General features: G+C 43.7%; 1 protein-coding gene across 1 annotated transcript; it reads left to right on the top strand.

The window, feature by feature from the left end:
* Nucleotides 1-3,205: 3,205 nt before the first annotated feature.
* Nucleotides 3,206-5,213, top strand: LOC117193608 (voltage-dependent calcium channel subunit alpha-2/delta-3-like). Its single transcript, XM_033398350.1, has 2 exons — nt 3,206-3,801; nt 3,860-5,213. Exons 1-2 carry the CDS (start codon nt 3,346-3,348, stop codon nt 3,950-3,952), a joined length of 549 nt encoding a protein of 182 aa, XP_033254241.1. The 5' UTR covers nt 3,206-3,345; the 3' UTR covers nt 3,953-5,213.
* Nucleotides 5,214-17,602: the final 12,389 nt, after the last annotated feature.

Here is a 17,602-nt window from a genome sequence, read left to right as displayed (position 1 = left end):
ACAATTTTAAAGATATGAGAAAACCAAAAACGTAGAACTGTAGAGAATGACCAGTCTTTAAGTCTTTAGTCTTTAAGACTGCGGAATCTGAATTGGATCGTATTATTATTATAGCCAGCATCAAGAAAACAATTTCATTTTTTCTCGCCCTGTCTCTCTCTAACACACACGTAGCATAGGCCGCTTTGCTTAGAGTAAAACATTAGCGCCTAGATCTCAGAGACTACAAAAGCTAGAGCAACCAAATTTGGTATCCACACTCCTAATATATCGGACCGAGATGAGTTTGTTTCAAAATTTCGCCACACCCCCTTCCGCCCCTGCAAAGGACGAAAATCTGGGGTTTTTAAAAAATCTCAGAGACTATTAAGGCTAGAGTAACCAAATTTGGTATCCGCACTCCTGTTAGATCTTACTATAAAACGTGTATCTCAAAATTTTACCCCACCCCCTTCCGCCCACACAAAGGACGAAAATCTGTTGCATCCACAATATTGCACATTCGAGAAAACTAAAAACGCAGAATCATAGATAATGACCATATCTATCAGATTGCTGAATCTGGATCAGGTCAGATCATTTTTATAGCCAATAGGAACAAATCAATTTGCAGTGGCTACGCAGCGCCCGACGTCACGCTCAGACTGATTTTCTGTCTCTCTCGCACGCACTCTTTGTCGTGTCGTTTAAAGCCATACTGACTTAGTATCGGGTATAACTGTAGAGTTGCGGTGTCCGCAGCAACTCACAACGTTCCCCCTCGTTTTTAGATTGGGTACACTTACTCTGTGCGGGGGTTATATTTCAGTGCATTTACTTAGGTACTTGGCGGCAATAAAGTAGATAGTTTATTGCTTGATCCCTTTTGGTGGGTTCGAGTTTACAAGTGCTATTGTCTATTCTTAGTTGCTAATGTATTTTTCGTGTCGTCATATTCAGTTACATGAAATGACATGGACAATTTTATTTATGAGTATTTGTGTATAAGATTGAACTGTATATTCCTAATATTCATTAAATACATGTCTGTGGCTGAACATTCTCCCGGCCGTTGAACTGGTGTTCAACCATCGCTCAAGTCGACGGCAAACCGGCGTGCAGGTGGTATAGGGGGTGATGACATGGCTGGATCGGGATTTGATGGCCTTGGTTTCCATAGTTGATACTTCTCTCGGAAAATGAAGGCAATGATCAATAAAATTAATATTGCTAGGGTTGCGTAAGCAGCGAGTTGATGGTGCTGCACGGTGGTGAGATGGTGTGGCAGCTCGTGATGATTGATGGTTGATAGTTGCTGGCGTAGATCATCAAGTTCTTGAAGAAAGTCTGATGTCTGGTTCTTCAGTTGCCACATTGGTGGCGAGGGTGATGTCTTCGGTGGGCTCACGTCACCAAACCGAGTGTAAGTCGATTTTACTTCGCTGATTGTGGTGCTGAAGGTGCTGATGCTTACTTCAGTATTGCAAGCAGTGCAATGGACATGGAGAGTAGACCAGTTCCTTCCAGTGTTATGGTTGACGGAACTCCGTTGCATACTGCTTGAAATTTAGTTGTAGAATGCGTTGCGAAGATCCATTTATTTGTATGCTGAGTTTTTAGCCACACCGTATCAGCCTTTGTGTGTGTTACCTGACACAGTGCTTCTGTTTTATTGTTAAACAGTTGAAACTCACAGCAATTGTCCACATTGAAGATCGTCTGATGGTCAAAGCAGATGAACTCCTCGTTGTGTACTTTAAGACAACGTCGGAATTCCTCTTGGGTAGTGCCCATGAACTGGTATCGATGGATGTTCACCGTTATTATGGTGGTTCTGAGGTCAAATAGACTCCAGCTTGTTGAATCCCAAAACGGAATTGGGATGATGCTGAAAACTTCGAGCTGAGCTGTTGAAACCAGCGGTAGCGTCAGCTTGGAGATGACGTGTTTTGCAGTCGGGGTTCCTTCGGCTCGCATGATTCTGTATAGTTGAATCACCTCCTTCGTTGTGACCGGCAGCATTTGATCTTGTGGCAAATGATCCCGTATCTGGTCTAGTTGGTCTATTAGTTGCTCGGGAGACACCAGCGTGGAGCTTATTCTCCGATGATGAATACCGATTAGGACATCAGATATGTCGGACTGCATTCGTTGGAGAGTTGTTGTGAGCAGGGTTAATTGTGCTATTAGTCCTAAGTACGCTTGAGTCAGATGATCGCTGTGATATGACCCTCTTTCTCGGTTGATAGTAGCCATATGCTGTTCCAAAATTTTTAGGCGATTATCAGTTGTTACTTTGTCTTTTCTGACTACGTTTATTGTCGCGTCGACAATTGATGTTTGGTTTTGGAGCAGATTTAGTAGAAAGTCTTCATTGGTTTTCACTTTCTCAATTACTTGAGTCATCTCTTCTGCGTATTTTGCGTCGAGAACACCAAAAAGACTGCTTGCTACATTTCCTATGATGTCCAGCGGCGATCTGCGTTTTCGAGAGGTTTTCATTAAAACGCTTCCTGCTTGTAGCTCGTTATGCACATGTTGAAAGTGTTGAACTATGGAGTTACATGCCGGAACATTTTTTAATTCAGGGCACATGTATCGTAACTCTGAAATTCCAGCAGACATTAGTTGCATATCCTTCCAATATGGGTCCAAGTCATAGTATACGATCATGGTCCACTCAGACGTTGGTATTCTTGATGTTCCAAGTTTCTCATAGAATATTCCAGGCTTGTTTGCGAATTGTGTCACATTTATTGACTGTGACAATGCTAATGGAAGCATGAGCAACAGCACCACTAATGTTGATGTTAATGTAGGTGACAATTTTGTTGTTCGCTGTGTGGGTGGCTCATCAATCTCCGTGGTGTCACTGATCACGTTGTGGGAACGTTTGATTGCCACATCTTCTGGAAAGAGCGGCGCTAGACGAGTTAACGTTAACCACTCGTACGTGGTTGTCCTGTCCAGGATATGTCTTAATGATGCGACCCATTGGCCACTTCATTACAGGAAGGTTGTCTTCCTTAACCAAAACTAATAATCCTTCAGGTACGTTTGGTGAAGCGGTGATGGGTGACATTGGAGTGATGGGTCGAGAATTGAGAATTGCTTCAATTTCGATTATCACTGTGTTTAGTTCTTCAAATGTCAATGAGGCTGTGTTGGTGGTTGTTGTCAACAGCTTTTTTGCTGATTTTACAGCCGCTTCCCAGAGGCCGCCAAACGATGGTCGCCAAAACACAATCCATACATATATGTATCACTCGATATTGACTCACTTTCTGCCCCTTTCAGCCACTTTATCATGTTCTTCGACTGAGCAGATGGCTGCTGCATACGGCGCTATGGTATATTGTGCAACTAATGCAACTGGCGCCCGGGGTGTCCGCCCACTACGCTGAGATGTACAGCGACATGAACGGCACTGAGCCGGAGCCAGAGCACCACCACAATGGCCATGGCAAAAAGTCGGAGACCGAGGAGCATTGGCTCCGCTATCTGACACTGCACCGGACACGCGTCAAGTCCTGCGACATGCAGCGAGAGCTCTACACGCTCTACAACGAGAAGGACAACGTTTTCTACAATATGACAGCGCACGCATGCGAGCGGCCATTTGTCGTCCTGCCCATACCGTTCAGCAACCTCATACTACTGGTCGTCGACCAGCTCTGTCCGCGGGACGCTGCCCTCGTGCTAACGGTCAATCCGCAGACCATCGACTATCATCTGTCGGTGAACGATTCGCTGGCCTGCTACAAGCACGCCCGCGAGTTCAACCGCGTGCATCCCCAGAGCTGCATCAGTCGGCATGCGAATGTGAGTGGACTATGAGATTGTATATAATGGATATCTAATAGTTCGCTACCTTTTCCAGGAGAGCAACATCAAGCTGTGCGGTAAGGCCTGCTCCCTCTATGCGAACCTCGCCCTCTTACTGCTCTGCCACATCCTGAGTCGCTGGCTGTAACGGCAATCGACCAGATTAGCTTAAATCTAGGCAATACGTTTTTGTATCATATTGTACGAATGTAGGACCCCAGCCCCCCTCCCGCCCCACGACCCAACAGCAATCCCCAGAACAAAGGAATTTTTTACTCTCAATGCTTGAGCGCAGTTTAATAATACTTAAAAATATTTTTGGTCACCTAGAGAAACTTTTCCAAATTAGTTCTTAAGTAGCTAAATATGTATCTGTTTTCGGTGGTTGAGTGGCGGAGGAGGAGGAGGAGGAGGTGGAGAAGGAAACCAAATTGAATACCGGGAAAGTGCGTGCCGACTGTGACAGGTGGACGGGTGACTGGGCGGAGCGCCAGGCTTAAGCTTGCATATATGTATAGTATATATTGTGGACCTTCCAATAGACAAACTTAATTAGAAAATGTACACTTACGAGTATTACGTAGAGTATATGAGACTACACAAATCCAATAACGGCCTTAAACGACTTGCAAAAACCACATATGTACATACATACATATGTATTATACGCTGAACGCCAAGCACCGTCGAGGGCGCGATTCAAGTAATAGAACGCAATAGAACTCATGGCACGCACTGTACCAATGCCGACTACTGCCCATGGTTATGTGAGTGATTGAGTGAGTGAGGAGCGAGTGAGTGTTTTCAATGAGTGTTGTGTTCGAATGAAAGTGAATGTGAATGTTTGTTGTTAAATCTTAATTTAAGACGGACACATTTGTAAGTAATACTTAGCTACAAAGATTTATGTTTAATGAGCGGATCAAGAACACTATCGATTAAGCGAATAATGGAACCATTGAAAGTATATAGACATATATATATTTAATGTATGTACACACCCACACACTTATACGATATACTACCTATATAATACATACTATACATACATAAAAACAAACAAACAATACATACATACTACATCTAAGTAGCTTTTGTATATTTGCTTAGCTTAGCCCGCATTTGGGGGGAGAAACTGACCGAAATTTCTGCCTTGAAGAATTACATACATACTTTTGTAACCACAGATTCGTTAATGATGATCTAAGCCGAAACTGACCTACATAAATGCAATGTTTTTATATATATAGTTAATGCGAAATACGAATTAATGACGACGATGATGATACGTAGCATAACCCACAAGTACCTACATATATGGAAGACGGAAGGATAAATCAACTTTTTATTACTACTACTTGATACTTGAGCCACAGAACTGAGCCGCGGACAGCGCTGATTGGTGTTAGCAAAACAGCATCTAGTAACTAAAGTATGATATACTCGTACGAATATTTATTTTGAACATTGACTAGTTGAAATTTTCCAAGAACTTGCGCTCTTAAGAATCTTATCTTACTAGCGTCTAGGCGAAAACAAATACACATACAAAACCCTCGACAGAGCGGGATCTCACCTCAGATCGGATTGGAACTTACTAAGCTTTAGCCACCCACTTGTTCCCCCATTGGTAGTGTAATCGACTTGTGCCATTTGAACTGCCTAGAATTTGTTATTAACTATTTACTAATCGTGTTGTGGACAACGATTAGTAGGACTGATGTTTTCCTCAGAGGTCGACCAGCCACCTATCATTCCGGCTACTGTCTCGTCGGCAAAAGGGTGGTGTTCTTTTTATTTGTCTATTCTGAGACCAACGATATTTGTTTTTATATTAAAAGAGCGTGCAAGAAACTTAACGACATGTACAAGTACAATTCCAGAACCGGAGAGAAACAAAACTTTTGGCCATTAGACTTCACTTACACATATGCACACGCACGCGACACGAACGGATCAAAAGTCGTCCTCAGCTGGAATGAAGGACCACGCCCACCCTTCCTTGGTCATAATCTGTCATCTTCCTCTATTCTTTATGATCCCTTTTCTTAAGGGCTCGCTACTACAGGGGCTGGGTATCAGAAATCAAGATCAACGTTTAAGGAGACATTATAAATTTATTCATTAATAGCTAAAATTTAGATACATTACTAGCACTTAGTTTACCCTCTCCAAATATTTTCAATTTCCCTTAACCTAACTCCCCTGCGCTTAAACTTGGTTTTATTTTTATACCCGATACTCAAAGTGAGTATTGGGGTATATTAGATTTGTGGTAAAAGTGGATGTGTGTAACGTCCAAAAGGAATCGTTTCCGACCCCATAAAGTATATATATTCTTGATCAGCATCAATAGCCGAGTCGATTGAGCCATGTCTGTCTGTCCGTCTGTCCGTCCGTCCGTCTGTCCGTCTGTCCGTCCCCTTCAGCGCCTAGTGCTCAAAGACTATAAGAGCGAGAGCAACGATGTTTTGGATCCAGACTTCTGTGATATGTCACTGCTACAAAAATATTTCAAAACTTTGCCCCGCCCACTTCCGCCTCCACAAAAGGCGAAAATCTGTGGCATCCACAATTTCGACGATACGAGAAAACTAAAAACGCAGAATCGTAGAAGATGACTATATCTTCTAGAGTGCAAAATTTGAACGAGATCGTATAATTATTATAGCCAGAATCAAGAAAACAATTTCATTTTTTCTCGCCCTGTCTCTCTCTAACACACACGTAGCATAGCCGGCTTTGCTTAGAGTAAAACATTAGCGCCTAAATCTCAGAGACTATAAAAGCTAGAGCAACCAAATTTGGTATCCACACTCCTAATATATCGGACCGAGACGAGTTTGTTTTAAAATTTCGCCACACCCCCTTCCGCCCCCGCAAAGGATGAAAATCTGGGGATATTCACAAATCTCAGAGACTATTAAGGGTAGAGTAACCAAATTTGGTATCCGCACTCCTGTTAGATCTCACTATAAAACGTATATCTCAAAATTTCGCCCCACCCCCTTCCGCCCCCACAAAGGACGAAAATCTGTTGCATCCACAATATTGAGGATACGAGAAAACTAAAAACGCAGAATCATAGATAATGATTATATATATCAGATTGCTGAATCTGGATCAGATCAGATCATTTTTATAGCCAAAAGGAACAAATCGATTTGCCCTGGCTACGCAGCGCCCGACGTCACGCTCAGACTGATTTTCTGTCTCTCTCGCACGCACTCCTTGTCGTGTCGTTTAAAATTAGCGGCGTCTCCCGGGGGATAGCCATACTGACTTAGTATCGGGTATAACTGTAGAGTTGCGGTCTCCGCAGCAACTCACAACGTTCCCCCGCGTTATTCTTCGAAACTCAAAGATTGGCCTTGCTGCGTCAGCAGCTGATCCCCTCTCTCAAACTTAAACGCTCGATTGACGGCTCGACAGACTTACAAAGTAATCGCATTTCTTTTTCGTTTCTCCCCAATAGAACAAGTGTGATTTAGCCAATTGTCATCATCGGCAGAACCGATTATTAAAATGACTTCGCTTTATGGTTTTATTTACTCACTGTTTCTTTTGTTGTGTTGCGGTCCATCGGCGAAAGCGCTTTCTCGATGCCAGCTGATAAATCTTCGTGAGGGATCAAGAGTTTTTTTATACCCGATACTCAAAATGAGTATTGGGGTATATTAGATTTGTGGTAAAAGTGGATGTGTGTAACGTCCAGAAGGAATCGTTTCCGACCCCATAAAGTATATATATTCTTGATCAGCATCAATGGCCGAGTCGATTGAGCCCTGTCTGTCTGTCCGTCTGTCCGTCTGTCCGTCCGTCCGTCTGTCCGTCCCCTTCAGCGCCTAGTGCTCAAAGACTATAAGAGCTAGAGCAACGATGTTTTGGATCCAGACTTCTGTGATATGTCACTGCTACAAAAATATTTCAAAACTTCGCCCCGCCCACTTCCGCCCCCACAAAGGACGAAAATCTGTGGCATCCACAATTTTAAAGATATGAGAAAACCAAAAACGTAGAACTGTAGGGAATGACCATATCTTTAAGACTGCGGAATCTGCGGCTTTGCTTAGAGTAAAACATTAGCGCCTAGATCTCAGAGACTACAAAAGCTAGAGCAACCAAATTTGGTATCCACACTCCTAATATATCGGACCGAGATGAGTTTGTTTCAAAATTTCGCCACACCCCCTTCCGCCCCCGCAAAGGACGAAAATCTGTTGCATCCACAATATTGCACATTCGAGAAAACTAAAAACGCAGAATCATAGATAATGACCATATCTATCAGATTGCTGAATCTGGATCAGATCAGATCATTTTTATAGCCAATAGGAACAAATCAATTTGCAGTGGCTACGCAGCGCCCGACGTCACGCTCAGACTGATTTTCTGTCTCTCTCGCACGCACTCTTTGTCGTGTCGTTTAAAGCCATACTGACTTAGTATCGGGTATAACTGTAGAGTTGCGGTGTCCGCAGCAACTCACAACGTTCCCCCTCGTTTTTAGATTGGGTACACTTACTCTGTGCGGGGGTTATATTTCAGTGCATTTACTTAGGTACTTGGCGGCAATAAAGTAGATAGTTTATTGCTTGATCCCTTTTTGTGGGTTCGAGTTTACAAGTGCTATTGTCTATTCTTAGTTGCTAATGTATTTTTCGTGTCGTCATATTCAGTTACATGAAATGACATGGACAATTTTATTTATGAGTATTTGTGTATAAGATTGAACTGTATATTCCTAATATTCATTAAATACATGTCTGTGGCTGAACATTCTCCCGGCCGTTGAACTGGTTTTCAACCATCGCTCAAGTCGACGGCAAACCGGCGTGCAGGTGGTATAGGGGGTGATGACATGGCTGGATCGGGATTTGATGGCCTTGGTTTCCATAGTTGATACTTCTCTAGGAAAATGAAGGCAATGATCAATAAAATTAATATTGCTAGGGTTGCGTAAGCAGCGAGTTGATGGTGCTGCACGGTGGTGAGATGGTGTGGCAGCTCGTGATGATTGATGGTTGATAGTTGCTGGCGTAGATCATCAAGTTCTTGAAGAAAGTCTGATGTCTGGTTCTTCAGTTGCCACATTGGTGGCGAGGTTGATGTCTTCGGTGGGCTCACGTCACCAAACCGAGTGTAAGTCGATTTTACTTCGCTGATTGTGGTGCTGAAGGTGCTGATGCTTACTTCAGTATTGCGAGCAGTGCAATGGACATGGAGAGTAGACCAGTTCCTTCCAGTGTTATGGTTGACGGAACTCCGTTGCATACTGCTTGAAATTTAGTTGTAGAATGCGTTGCGAAGATCCATTTATTTGGATGCTGAGTTTTTAGCCACACCGTATCAGCCTTTGTGTGTGTTACCTGACACAGTGCTTCTGTTTTATTGTTAAACAGTTGAAACTCACAGCAATTGTCCACATTGAAGATCGTCTGATGGTCAAAGCAGATGAACTCCTCGTTGTGTACTTTAAGACAACGTCGGAATTCCTCTTGGGTAGTGCCCATGAACTGGTATCGATGGATGTTCACCGTTATTATGGTGGTTCTGAGGTCAAATAGACTCCAGCTTATTGAATCCCAAAACGGAATTGGGATGATGCTGAAAACTTCGAGCTGAGCTGTTGAAACCAGCGGTAGCGTCAGCTTGGAGATGACGTGTTTTGCAGTCGGGGTTCCTTCGGCTCGCATGATTCTGTATAGTTGAATCACCTCCTTCGTTGTGACCGGCAGCATTTGATCTTGTGGCAAATGATCCCGTATCTGGTCTAGTTGGTCTATTAGTTGCTCGGGAGACACCAGCGTGGAGCTTATTCTCCGATGATGAATACCGATTAGGACATCAGATATGTCGGACTGCATTCGTTGGAGAGTTGTTGTGAGCAGGGTTAATTGTGCTATTAGTCCTAAGTACGCTTGAGTCAGATGATCGCTGTGATATGACCCTCTTTCTCGGTTGATAGTAGCCATATGCTGTTCCAAAATTTTTAGGCGATTATCAGTTGTTACTTTTTTCTTTTCTGACTACGTTTATTGTCGCGTCGACAATTGATGTTTGGTTTTGGAGCAGATTTAGTAGAAAGTCTTCATTGGTTTTCACTTTCTCAATTACTTGAGTCATCTCTTCTGCGTATTTTGCGTCGAGAACACCAAAAAGACTGCTTGCTACATTTCCTATGATGTCCAGCGGCGATCTGCGTTTTCGAGAGGTTTTCATTAAAACGCTTCCTGCTTGTAGCTCGTTATGCACATGTTGAAAGTGTTGAACTATGGAGTTACATGCCGGAACATTTTTTAATTCAGGGCACATGTATCGTAACTCTGAAATTCCAGCAGACATTAGTTGCATATCCTTCCAATATGGGTCCAAGTCATAGTATACGATCATGGTCCACTCAGACGTTGGTATTCTTGATGTTCCAAGTTTCTCATAGAATATTCCAGGATTGTTTGCGAGTTTTGTCACATTTATTGACTGTGACAATGCTAATGGAAGCATGAGCAACAGCACCACTAATGTTGATGTTAATGTAGGTGACAATTTTGTTGTTCGCTGTGTGGGTGGCTCGTCAATCTCCGTGGTGTCACTGATCACGTTGTGGGAACTTTTGATTGCCACATCTTCTGGAAAGAGCGGCGCTAGACGAGTTAACGTTAACCACTCGTACGTGGTTGTCCTGTCCAGGATATGTCTTAATGATGCGACCCATTGGCCACTTCATTACAGGAAGGTTGTCTTCCTTAACCAAAACTAATAATCCTTCAGGTACGTTTGGTGAAGCGGTGATGGGTGACGTTGGAGTGATGGGTCGAGAATTGAGAATTGCTTCAATTTCGATTATCACTGTGTTTAGTTCTTCAAATGTCAATGAGGCTGTGTTGGTGGTTGTTGTCAACAGCTTTTTTGCTGATTTTACAGCCGCTTCCCAGAGGCCGCCAAACGATGGAGCCCTGGGAGGAATGAATTTAAAATCCACTTGCTTTTTGTTGCAATGATTCGTGATCAGATGAGCACTTGCCTTTGAGCTGAATATAGAGTCTTCTAATTCTTTAAGCTGGTTGTTTGCACCCACAAAGTTCGTTGCATTGTCGCAATGAATAGTTTGGCACCTCCCACGTCTGCTTAAGAATCGACGCAGGGCGGCCAAGAATGCATCTGTGGTCAGGTCGCTTACCAGCTCCAGGTGTACTGCCTTTGTGGAAAAGCAGAAGATCACGGCGATGTACGCCTTATCTGGTCTTTTGCCTCGGATCTTATGGTGGATCGAGATTGGTCCACAGTAGTCGACGCCTGCATTAAGAAACGGGCGTGCTTGTGTGACTCGTTGTGCTGGGCGATTGCCCATGATCTGGTGCATCAGCTTTGGTCTAGCCTTGGTGCATCTAACACAGCTGTGGATGATGCTTCTAGCCATTGTCTTGTCATTGATAATCCAATATTGTTGTCTTGCGATTGCCCTTAATGCTTGAGCACCACAATGCATGTTCTCCTCATTTAGCTCCCGCAAAATCATTTTGATGATTGGGTCATTGTAAGGCAGCAAAACTGGGTGTTTTGCCTTGTATGGAAGTAGAGCTTCTTCAAGTCTACCACCAACTCGGATAGCTCATCGTCTCCTAGGAAGGGAGATAACGATATGATCGAGCTCTTTCTATCCACAGTCTTAAAGCGTTGGAACTGTTTTAACTCTGCTGTAAACTCGACTTGTTGTATGGTTCGCAGGATTATAGTGCGGGCGTGAGAAGAAGAACTGCGCAGAGCGTCGTGGTGTTCGCTCTGTTGGTTTTGTAGCAGAAGCGTAACATATATGCCACAATGCGTTGCAGTTTGGGAAACGAGTTGCTATGTCTGCAAGTATATAATTCATCCCCAAGTGCGCTAGGTGTGATTGGCAAGCTTACATGTTTATTTTTTATCTCAAGATTGCTGGGTTCTATGTTGGGTGCCTTCGTCCAGTTGTCTCGAGATCCGTGCAGGAATAATGCTCCATATTACCACAGATTGTGATCTGCCAGTCTGCTTTCTGCGATTCCTCTCGACAGGACATCGGCTGCGTTGTTGGCCGATGACACGTGACGCCATTGTGACTGGTTTGTTAATGCCTGGAGTTTGGCTATTCGATTTGCCACAAAGGTATGGTATGTTGATGACGATGCGTTTATCCAGGATAACACAACGGTGGAATCATTACAAAACCATCCTGAAACCGTGTTAATGTCCATGTGCAGATCCTGTCGGACTCGGTTTGTGAGCTCGGCACCGAGGACTGCAGCACAAAGTTCTAACCGTGGTAGCGATTGTTTGGCTGTCGGCGCCACACGTGATTTCGAACAGAGCAGTCTTACTGACACTTGGTTGTTTTTGTATGTAGCGCGTACATATACTGCTGCGCCATATGCTCGTTCTGATTCATCTACAAACGTATGGAGTTCTTGGGTAACTGGAATTTTACCATCGTAGATATGCCGGGGAATTTGCATTTTGTTCAATGTTTGTAAGTCGTCCCGGTATTCTTTCCATTCGATTTGGTGTTGTAATGGTAATTCGTCATCCCAATCCAGTTTGAGCTCCCAAAGTTGTTGCATGAAGATTTTTGCCTTTACTACCACCGGTGCAAAGAGTCCTAGTGGGTCAAAGATTTGGGCCAGTTCGGAACATATCACCCGTTTGGTGATGCGTGTAGCCTGACTTTTCTGTGTTCGTCCACACAATGTATCCTTCTTCGGCATCCAGATGAGACCCAGAGTTTTCACGCTGTAGTGCTCTAGTGTCTCTCCTAATTTAACATCGGTTACAATATCCTCTTTGGGGATTCCTTGGAGAAGTTGCTCATTGTTGGAGCACCACTTGCGCAATTTGAATCCGGACGGTAGCAATATCTTATTTAGTTCTTGTCGAACATGAATTGCCTCTGGAATCGTGTTTGCTCCAGTTAGACAGTCGTCAACATAGAAATCTGTTTTTAATGTTGTTGATCCTACTGGTAGTCTGTCTTTGTATTGTATTGCCAAATGATCCAGACATTTCGTTGCTAGGAACGAAGCAGCTGTTGTCCCATATGTTACTGTTTTCAGGCGATAGTACCTGATCTCTTCGGATGGATTGTTTCTCCAGACTATCATCTGATGGAATTGATCCTCCGGATTCATCCACACTTGCCGGTACATCTTTTCTATGTCCGCTGTGAATACGTACTTATGAATTCGAAATCGTAGCAGAATGGACATAAGTTCGCTCTGAACGGTGGGTCCAGCCTGCAGAATGTCGTTCAAAGATTTCCCGCTTGTTGATTTGCATGAGGCATCGAATACTACCCGAAGCTTTGTGGTGGTGCTCTCAGGTTTGAGTACACAATGACGTGGAATGAAGTAGTGCCTTTTGGGAACTTTTGATGCTGGCACAATCTTCATATGTCCTAGTCCTTCATACTCTTCCATGAAGTCCACATAACTCTTCCAAGTTTCTGTTGAGCTTCGCCGCTCCAACGCTAGGAATCTTTTTGTTGCGGTTTCCAATGACTCCCCCAGGGCTGAAGGGTGTTCGGAAAATGGGAGCTTTACAATAAAACGGCCGTCTGAAGATTTTCTATAAAATGAGCTTCACACCGTGCTTCCACTGGAGTGCGTGGTTTGTCTTCCGTCTCTAGATTGTCCAGAGTCCAGAATCTTTCCATGAGCTCGTTTACTCCCGTTGCACAAATGGGTGAGGAATTGTGGGCAGATTTGACTTTTCCTGCCACAATCCATCCCAGTTTCGTATTTTGTAGCAACGGGCCTCCTGTCCTTAGCTACTGTTGATCTGGTAGCAGCAGCGAGTAGTAATGCTCGGCTCCGATTAGCATGGCGATTTTGCCTGGCTTATGGAAGTTTGGATCTGCCAGTGAGATCTTGCTTGGTATGTTTAAGCTATCTGAATCGAGTGCCTGAGCTGGTTGATCAGCTATTATCTGTGGTAATACGAAAGCTTCAATTCTTTGCGTAAAACCATTGTGAAGGGATTTCATGAGCACATTTACTCGTGCTCTGCTGGTCTTTGATTGACCTCCAATTCCTTCGATCCGTAATGTTGTGTCTTTTAGTTTGAGTGACAACATTGATGCCATTCGTTCAGAGATCAAGTTTATCTGTGATCCTGAATCTAGCAGTGCTCTGAAAATAGCAACCTGCCCGTTGTTGGCTTCTACTGCCACCTTTGCTGTGGCCAGAAGATTGTAACTATTGTTACTTGCTGCACCAACCGTCGGGCCTCTTGATTCTGTAGCTGCGCCTGATGCTGTTTCCAAATGTAGCATCGTGTTGTGCTTCTTGTCACACTTGAAGCAGTTTCGACCAGGGCATGCGTGTTTTGTGATTTGTTCTAAAACAATTAACGCACATTTTTTGTTTTTGTACCCAATTAAGTCGTTCTGATGGAGATTTGGAGCGAAATTCTTCGCATCCGTAGAGCCAAGGGCTTGCTTTTTTGCAGAATGTGCATAAGGGTGCTCGCGTTCCCCCTGTGTTTGCTGATGCACATGTCGTGCCTTTTGGTCTCTCCTTGATGCTGGTGGCTTCTTACTGGTTCCGAGAACCCGAATTCTTTGCTCCAAGAACTGAAGCATCGTATCCAGCGCCTGAATGTTCTTTGAGCTTCCCAATGATTGCTCATACAAGGCCTTATTTGTTACATCCAGTTTGTTTCTGATAATGGCAATCAATATCGGATCCCACGTAGATATATTGATGCCCAATGATGATTCTATGGTTGTTATATACAACTCTTTTAATGACTTGGGATCGTCATTAATTGTTTGGTGATTGAGGAAGCGGTTCAGTACCGTGTTCGAAACATCTCTGGGATTGTTGTATGCGTCAACTAGTATTTCCCAAGCGGCTTCATAATTTTCTTCCTTTAGATCGATATGTCGAATCAATCTTTCTGCCTCGCCGGTAACGGTGGTTTTAAGATACCACATCTTTTTCACCGTAGGAATGTTGGTCTCATGCACCATGCATGAGAACAGATCGAAGAACTGGGTCCATTTTAATACATCCCCATCAAACTTTGGGATGCTGATGCGTGGAAGATGCACGTTATCCGTGTTTGGTGTGGCTGATTTTGTCAATGCTCTTTGGACCTTACTTTCCAGTGTTAGGTAGGATTCCATGTCATATCCTCCTTCCACTGGGTCCTCGTATTCCTCATGAATTGTGAAGTGGACTTCCTGCGCTTGAGTCCATAGTGATTTTATCAAATCACTTGATGTGCGTCCTTCCCCCTCTGAAAGTTGTTCCAGATTGCGTTTAACGGACTCTACTATGGCCTTTTGTCGGCGATATAGTGAAAGCAGTTTTCTGTAATCCTTCGAGGGCTGCTGGATCAGACCGCTTTTTTTGGGATCTACTGGAGGATTCTCATGCTTTTCTTTAAAGATGATTTGACGTTCCCCACGAGCACTAGACGTCTGTGATAGCTTATCCATGCATTTGGTAAAGATCGTAATGTGTTGCTTACATGTTGTACGTAAGTCTTCACGGAATTTTACGTATTCATCCGTTTTGTCTGTATCGCGAAGTTTGGAGTCGTTTTTGTTGAAGCGATTCCACGCATTTTCGAGTGCTGATATTTTGGCTTGAAAATAAGAGGCCGTTTGCTTTCGTTCTTGGGAATCTTTTTTAAAGTTCCGAATGCACCTCGATATTTCCTCACCAATCTCTTGCTGCACATCCATTGCCATTGTAGCGGCAGCTTCTGCCTCCATATGTGTATCCATTCTATCTGTTTGTACTTATTACTTTTGACCCGTTGGGAGTGTTTTATTTGCTTTGCAGCTGGATACGCTCCGAATCGCAACCGTTGTTGGTCAGAAAGGTAATAGTACAGGTGATGTGTTGGATGGGGGGATTTGTGCTGTTTCCAATTTATGGAACGCACGGAACAACAAAAATTTATTGCCTTGGTGGTAATCGAATTCTATAGCTGTTTTTCTGTTGGCTGATAACCTGAATATGTCCGATTTGCCAAAGTGATACTTATTGGTAGGAGATGCTACCGTAAGTGTATGGCCTGATGCCAAATTTTTATTGAAGATGTCCTGTTGACTGCTTCAATCTGATGTCCAGATCGAATCCTTTCACTGTAGCTTGTTAGACAGTTTGAAAGGATGACCAAGGTCGGGGTCACCAAATGTTAATGTGTGTGTGTGTGTGTAGGAAGCTGGGTTGCATACCGTACATAAACCGTCTACAGTTTGGTCGTCGCAACTAGAACTTGAACCAGTTGGACTGCGGAGTGGGTATCCTACGGTGCGCAAGTGAGGATCTGAAGACACGGCGACAGCCTCTGATGATTGCGATGGAAGATGAGTGACAGGCAGCTATGGTACTGTTTCTGATACTGATTTTTATTGAACAAATGCATCTCCTTATATAGCTAGCAGTGGTACTCTTATTCTATGGGAAGGAACGCACAGGCTCCTTGTGAGTGTATTTTTAGATTGGGTACACTTACTCTGTGCGGCGGTTATATTTCAGTGCATTTACTTAGGTACTTGGCGGCAATAAAGTAGATAGTTTATTGCTTGATCCCTTTTGGTGGGTTCGAGTTTACAAGTGCTATTGTCTATTCTTAGTTGCTAATGTATTTTTCGTGTCGTCATATTCAGTTACATGAAATGACATGGACAATTTTATTTATGAGTATTTGTGTATGAGATTGAACTGTATATTCCTAATATTCATTAAATACATGTCTGTGGCTGAACATACCCCTTTGCAGTAGAATTAATAGTTATGTTTTTTTTTTATCTTTAGCTTATTATAAATTCATTATTTTACTCATTTGCTCTACTTCCTCTTCCTATTCTTTTCTCCTTTCCCGACCACTCGCACTCTCTCCCCTTCTGCGTTCGACCGAAAATTTGAGCCGATCCCGCTACCTTTCCGCTAACTCGCTCTGGCTTTTCGGTTTCGGTTCAACCACTGGAGTTCTATGACACTGCGGCACTGAGACGAGGGGTTTTTCCGTTTACAAAAAAAGTTTGATCGAAAATTGGTTTTCGTTTTCTTTTGATCTGCTCGCGATACACGACGTGCTGCTTTCCAACGGCATCTGTCGCTTTCTTCAGCTCGCTAGGCCAGCCTTGGTCGAATTATTCTCGTCTCTGCTTCGCTCTAGTTTCCCCTTGTTTATGGTTCCCCTCTGCTTTGCATTCCCCTTGCCAGGTGCATTTATGTTGAAGCGGTGCTCTTTTTGCCTTGAGATTGAACTGAGATTCGGGTAGGCCAGCCTTAGTCGAATTATTATCGCCTCTGCTGCGCACTAGGTTCCCCTTGTTTATGGTTCCCCTCTGCTGTGCCTTCCCCTTGCCAGGTGGATTTATGTTGAAGCGGTGCTCTTTGCCTTGAGATTTAAGTGAGGCTGGGGTGCCAAACCTAAGGGGTAGCAAAAGTTCCGACTGCTTGAATACATGTACTGCTGCGCCGCTGCAAAGCTCTCCTCCAATTACCCGCGGATCTGCACCAATTTAGCAGTGGAATTTCTTTGCTGACTGCTTTTTATACCCGATACTCAAAATGAATATTGGGGTATATTAGATTTGGGGTAAAAGTGGATGTGTGTAACGTCCAGAAGGAATCGTTTCCGACCCCATAAAGTATATATATTCTTGATCAGCATCAATAGCCGAGTCGATTGAGCCATGTCTGTCTGTCCGTCCGTCCGTCTGTCCGTCTGTCCGTCCGTCCGTCTGTCCGTCCCCTTCAGCGCATAGTGCTCAAAGACTATAAGAGCTAGATCAACGATGTTTTGGATC

The sequence above is a fragment of the Drosophila miranda genome (genome assembly GCF_003369915.1).
Source record: "Drosophila miranda strain MSH22 chromosome Y unlocalized genomic scaffold, D.miranda_PacBio2.1 Contig_Y2_pilon, whole genome shotgun sequence".
NCBI classification, from domain to species: Eukaryota; Metazoa; Arthropoda; class Insecta; order Diptera; family Drosophilidae; genus Drosophila; species Drosophila miranda.
This window is presented reverse-complemented; position numbering and strand designations above follow the sequence as displayed.

What these genes read in the sequence shown, in the direction of transcription:
- LOC117193608 (XM_033398350.1), top strand. Translation starts at nt 3,346, where the DNA reads ATGCAACTGGCGCCCGGGGTGTCCGCCCACTACGCTGAGATGTACAGC. An exon ending in GCATCAGTCGGCATGCGAAT is followed by an intron (nt 3,802 to 3,859) that starts GTGAGTGGACTA and finishes TACCTTTTCCAG; the next exon opens with GAGAGCAACATCAAGCTGTG.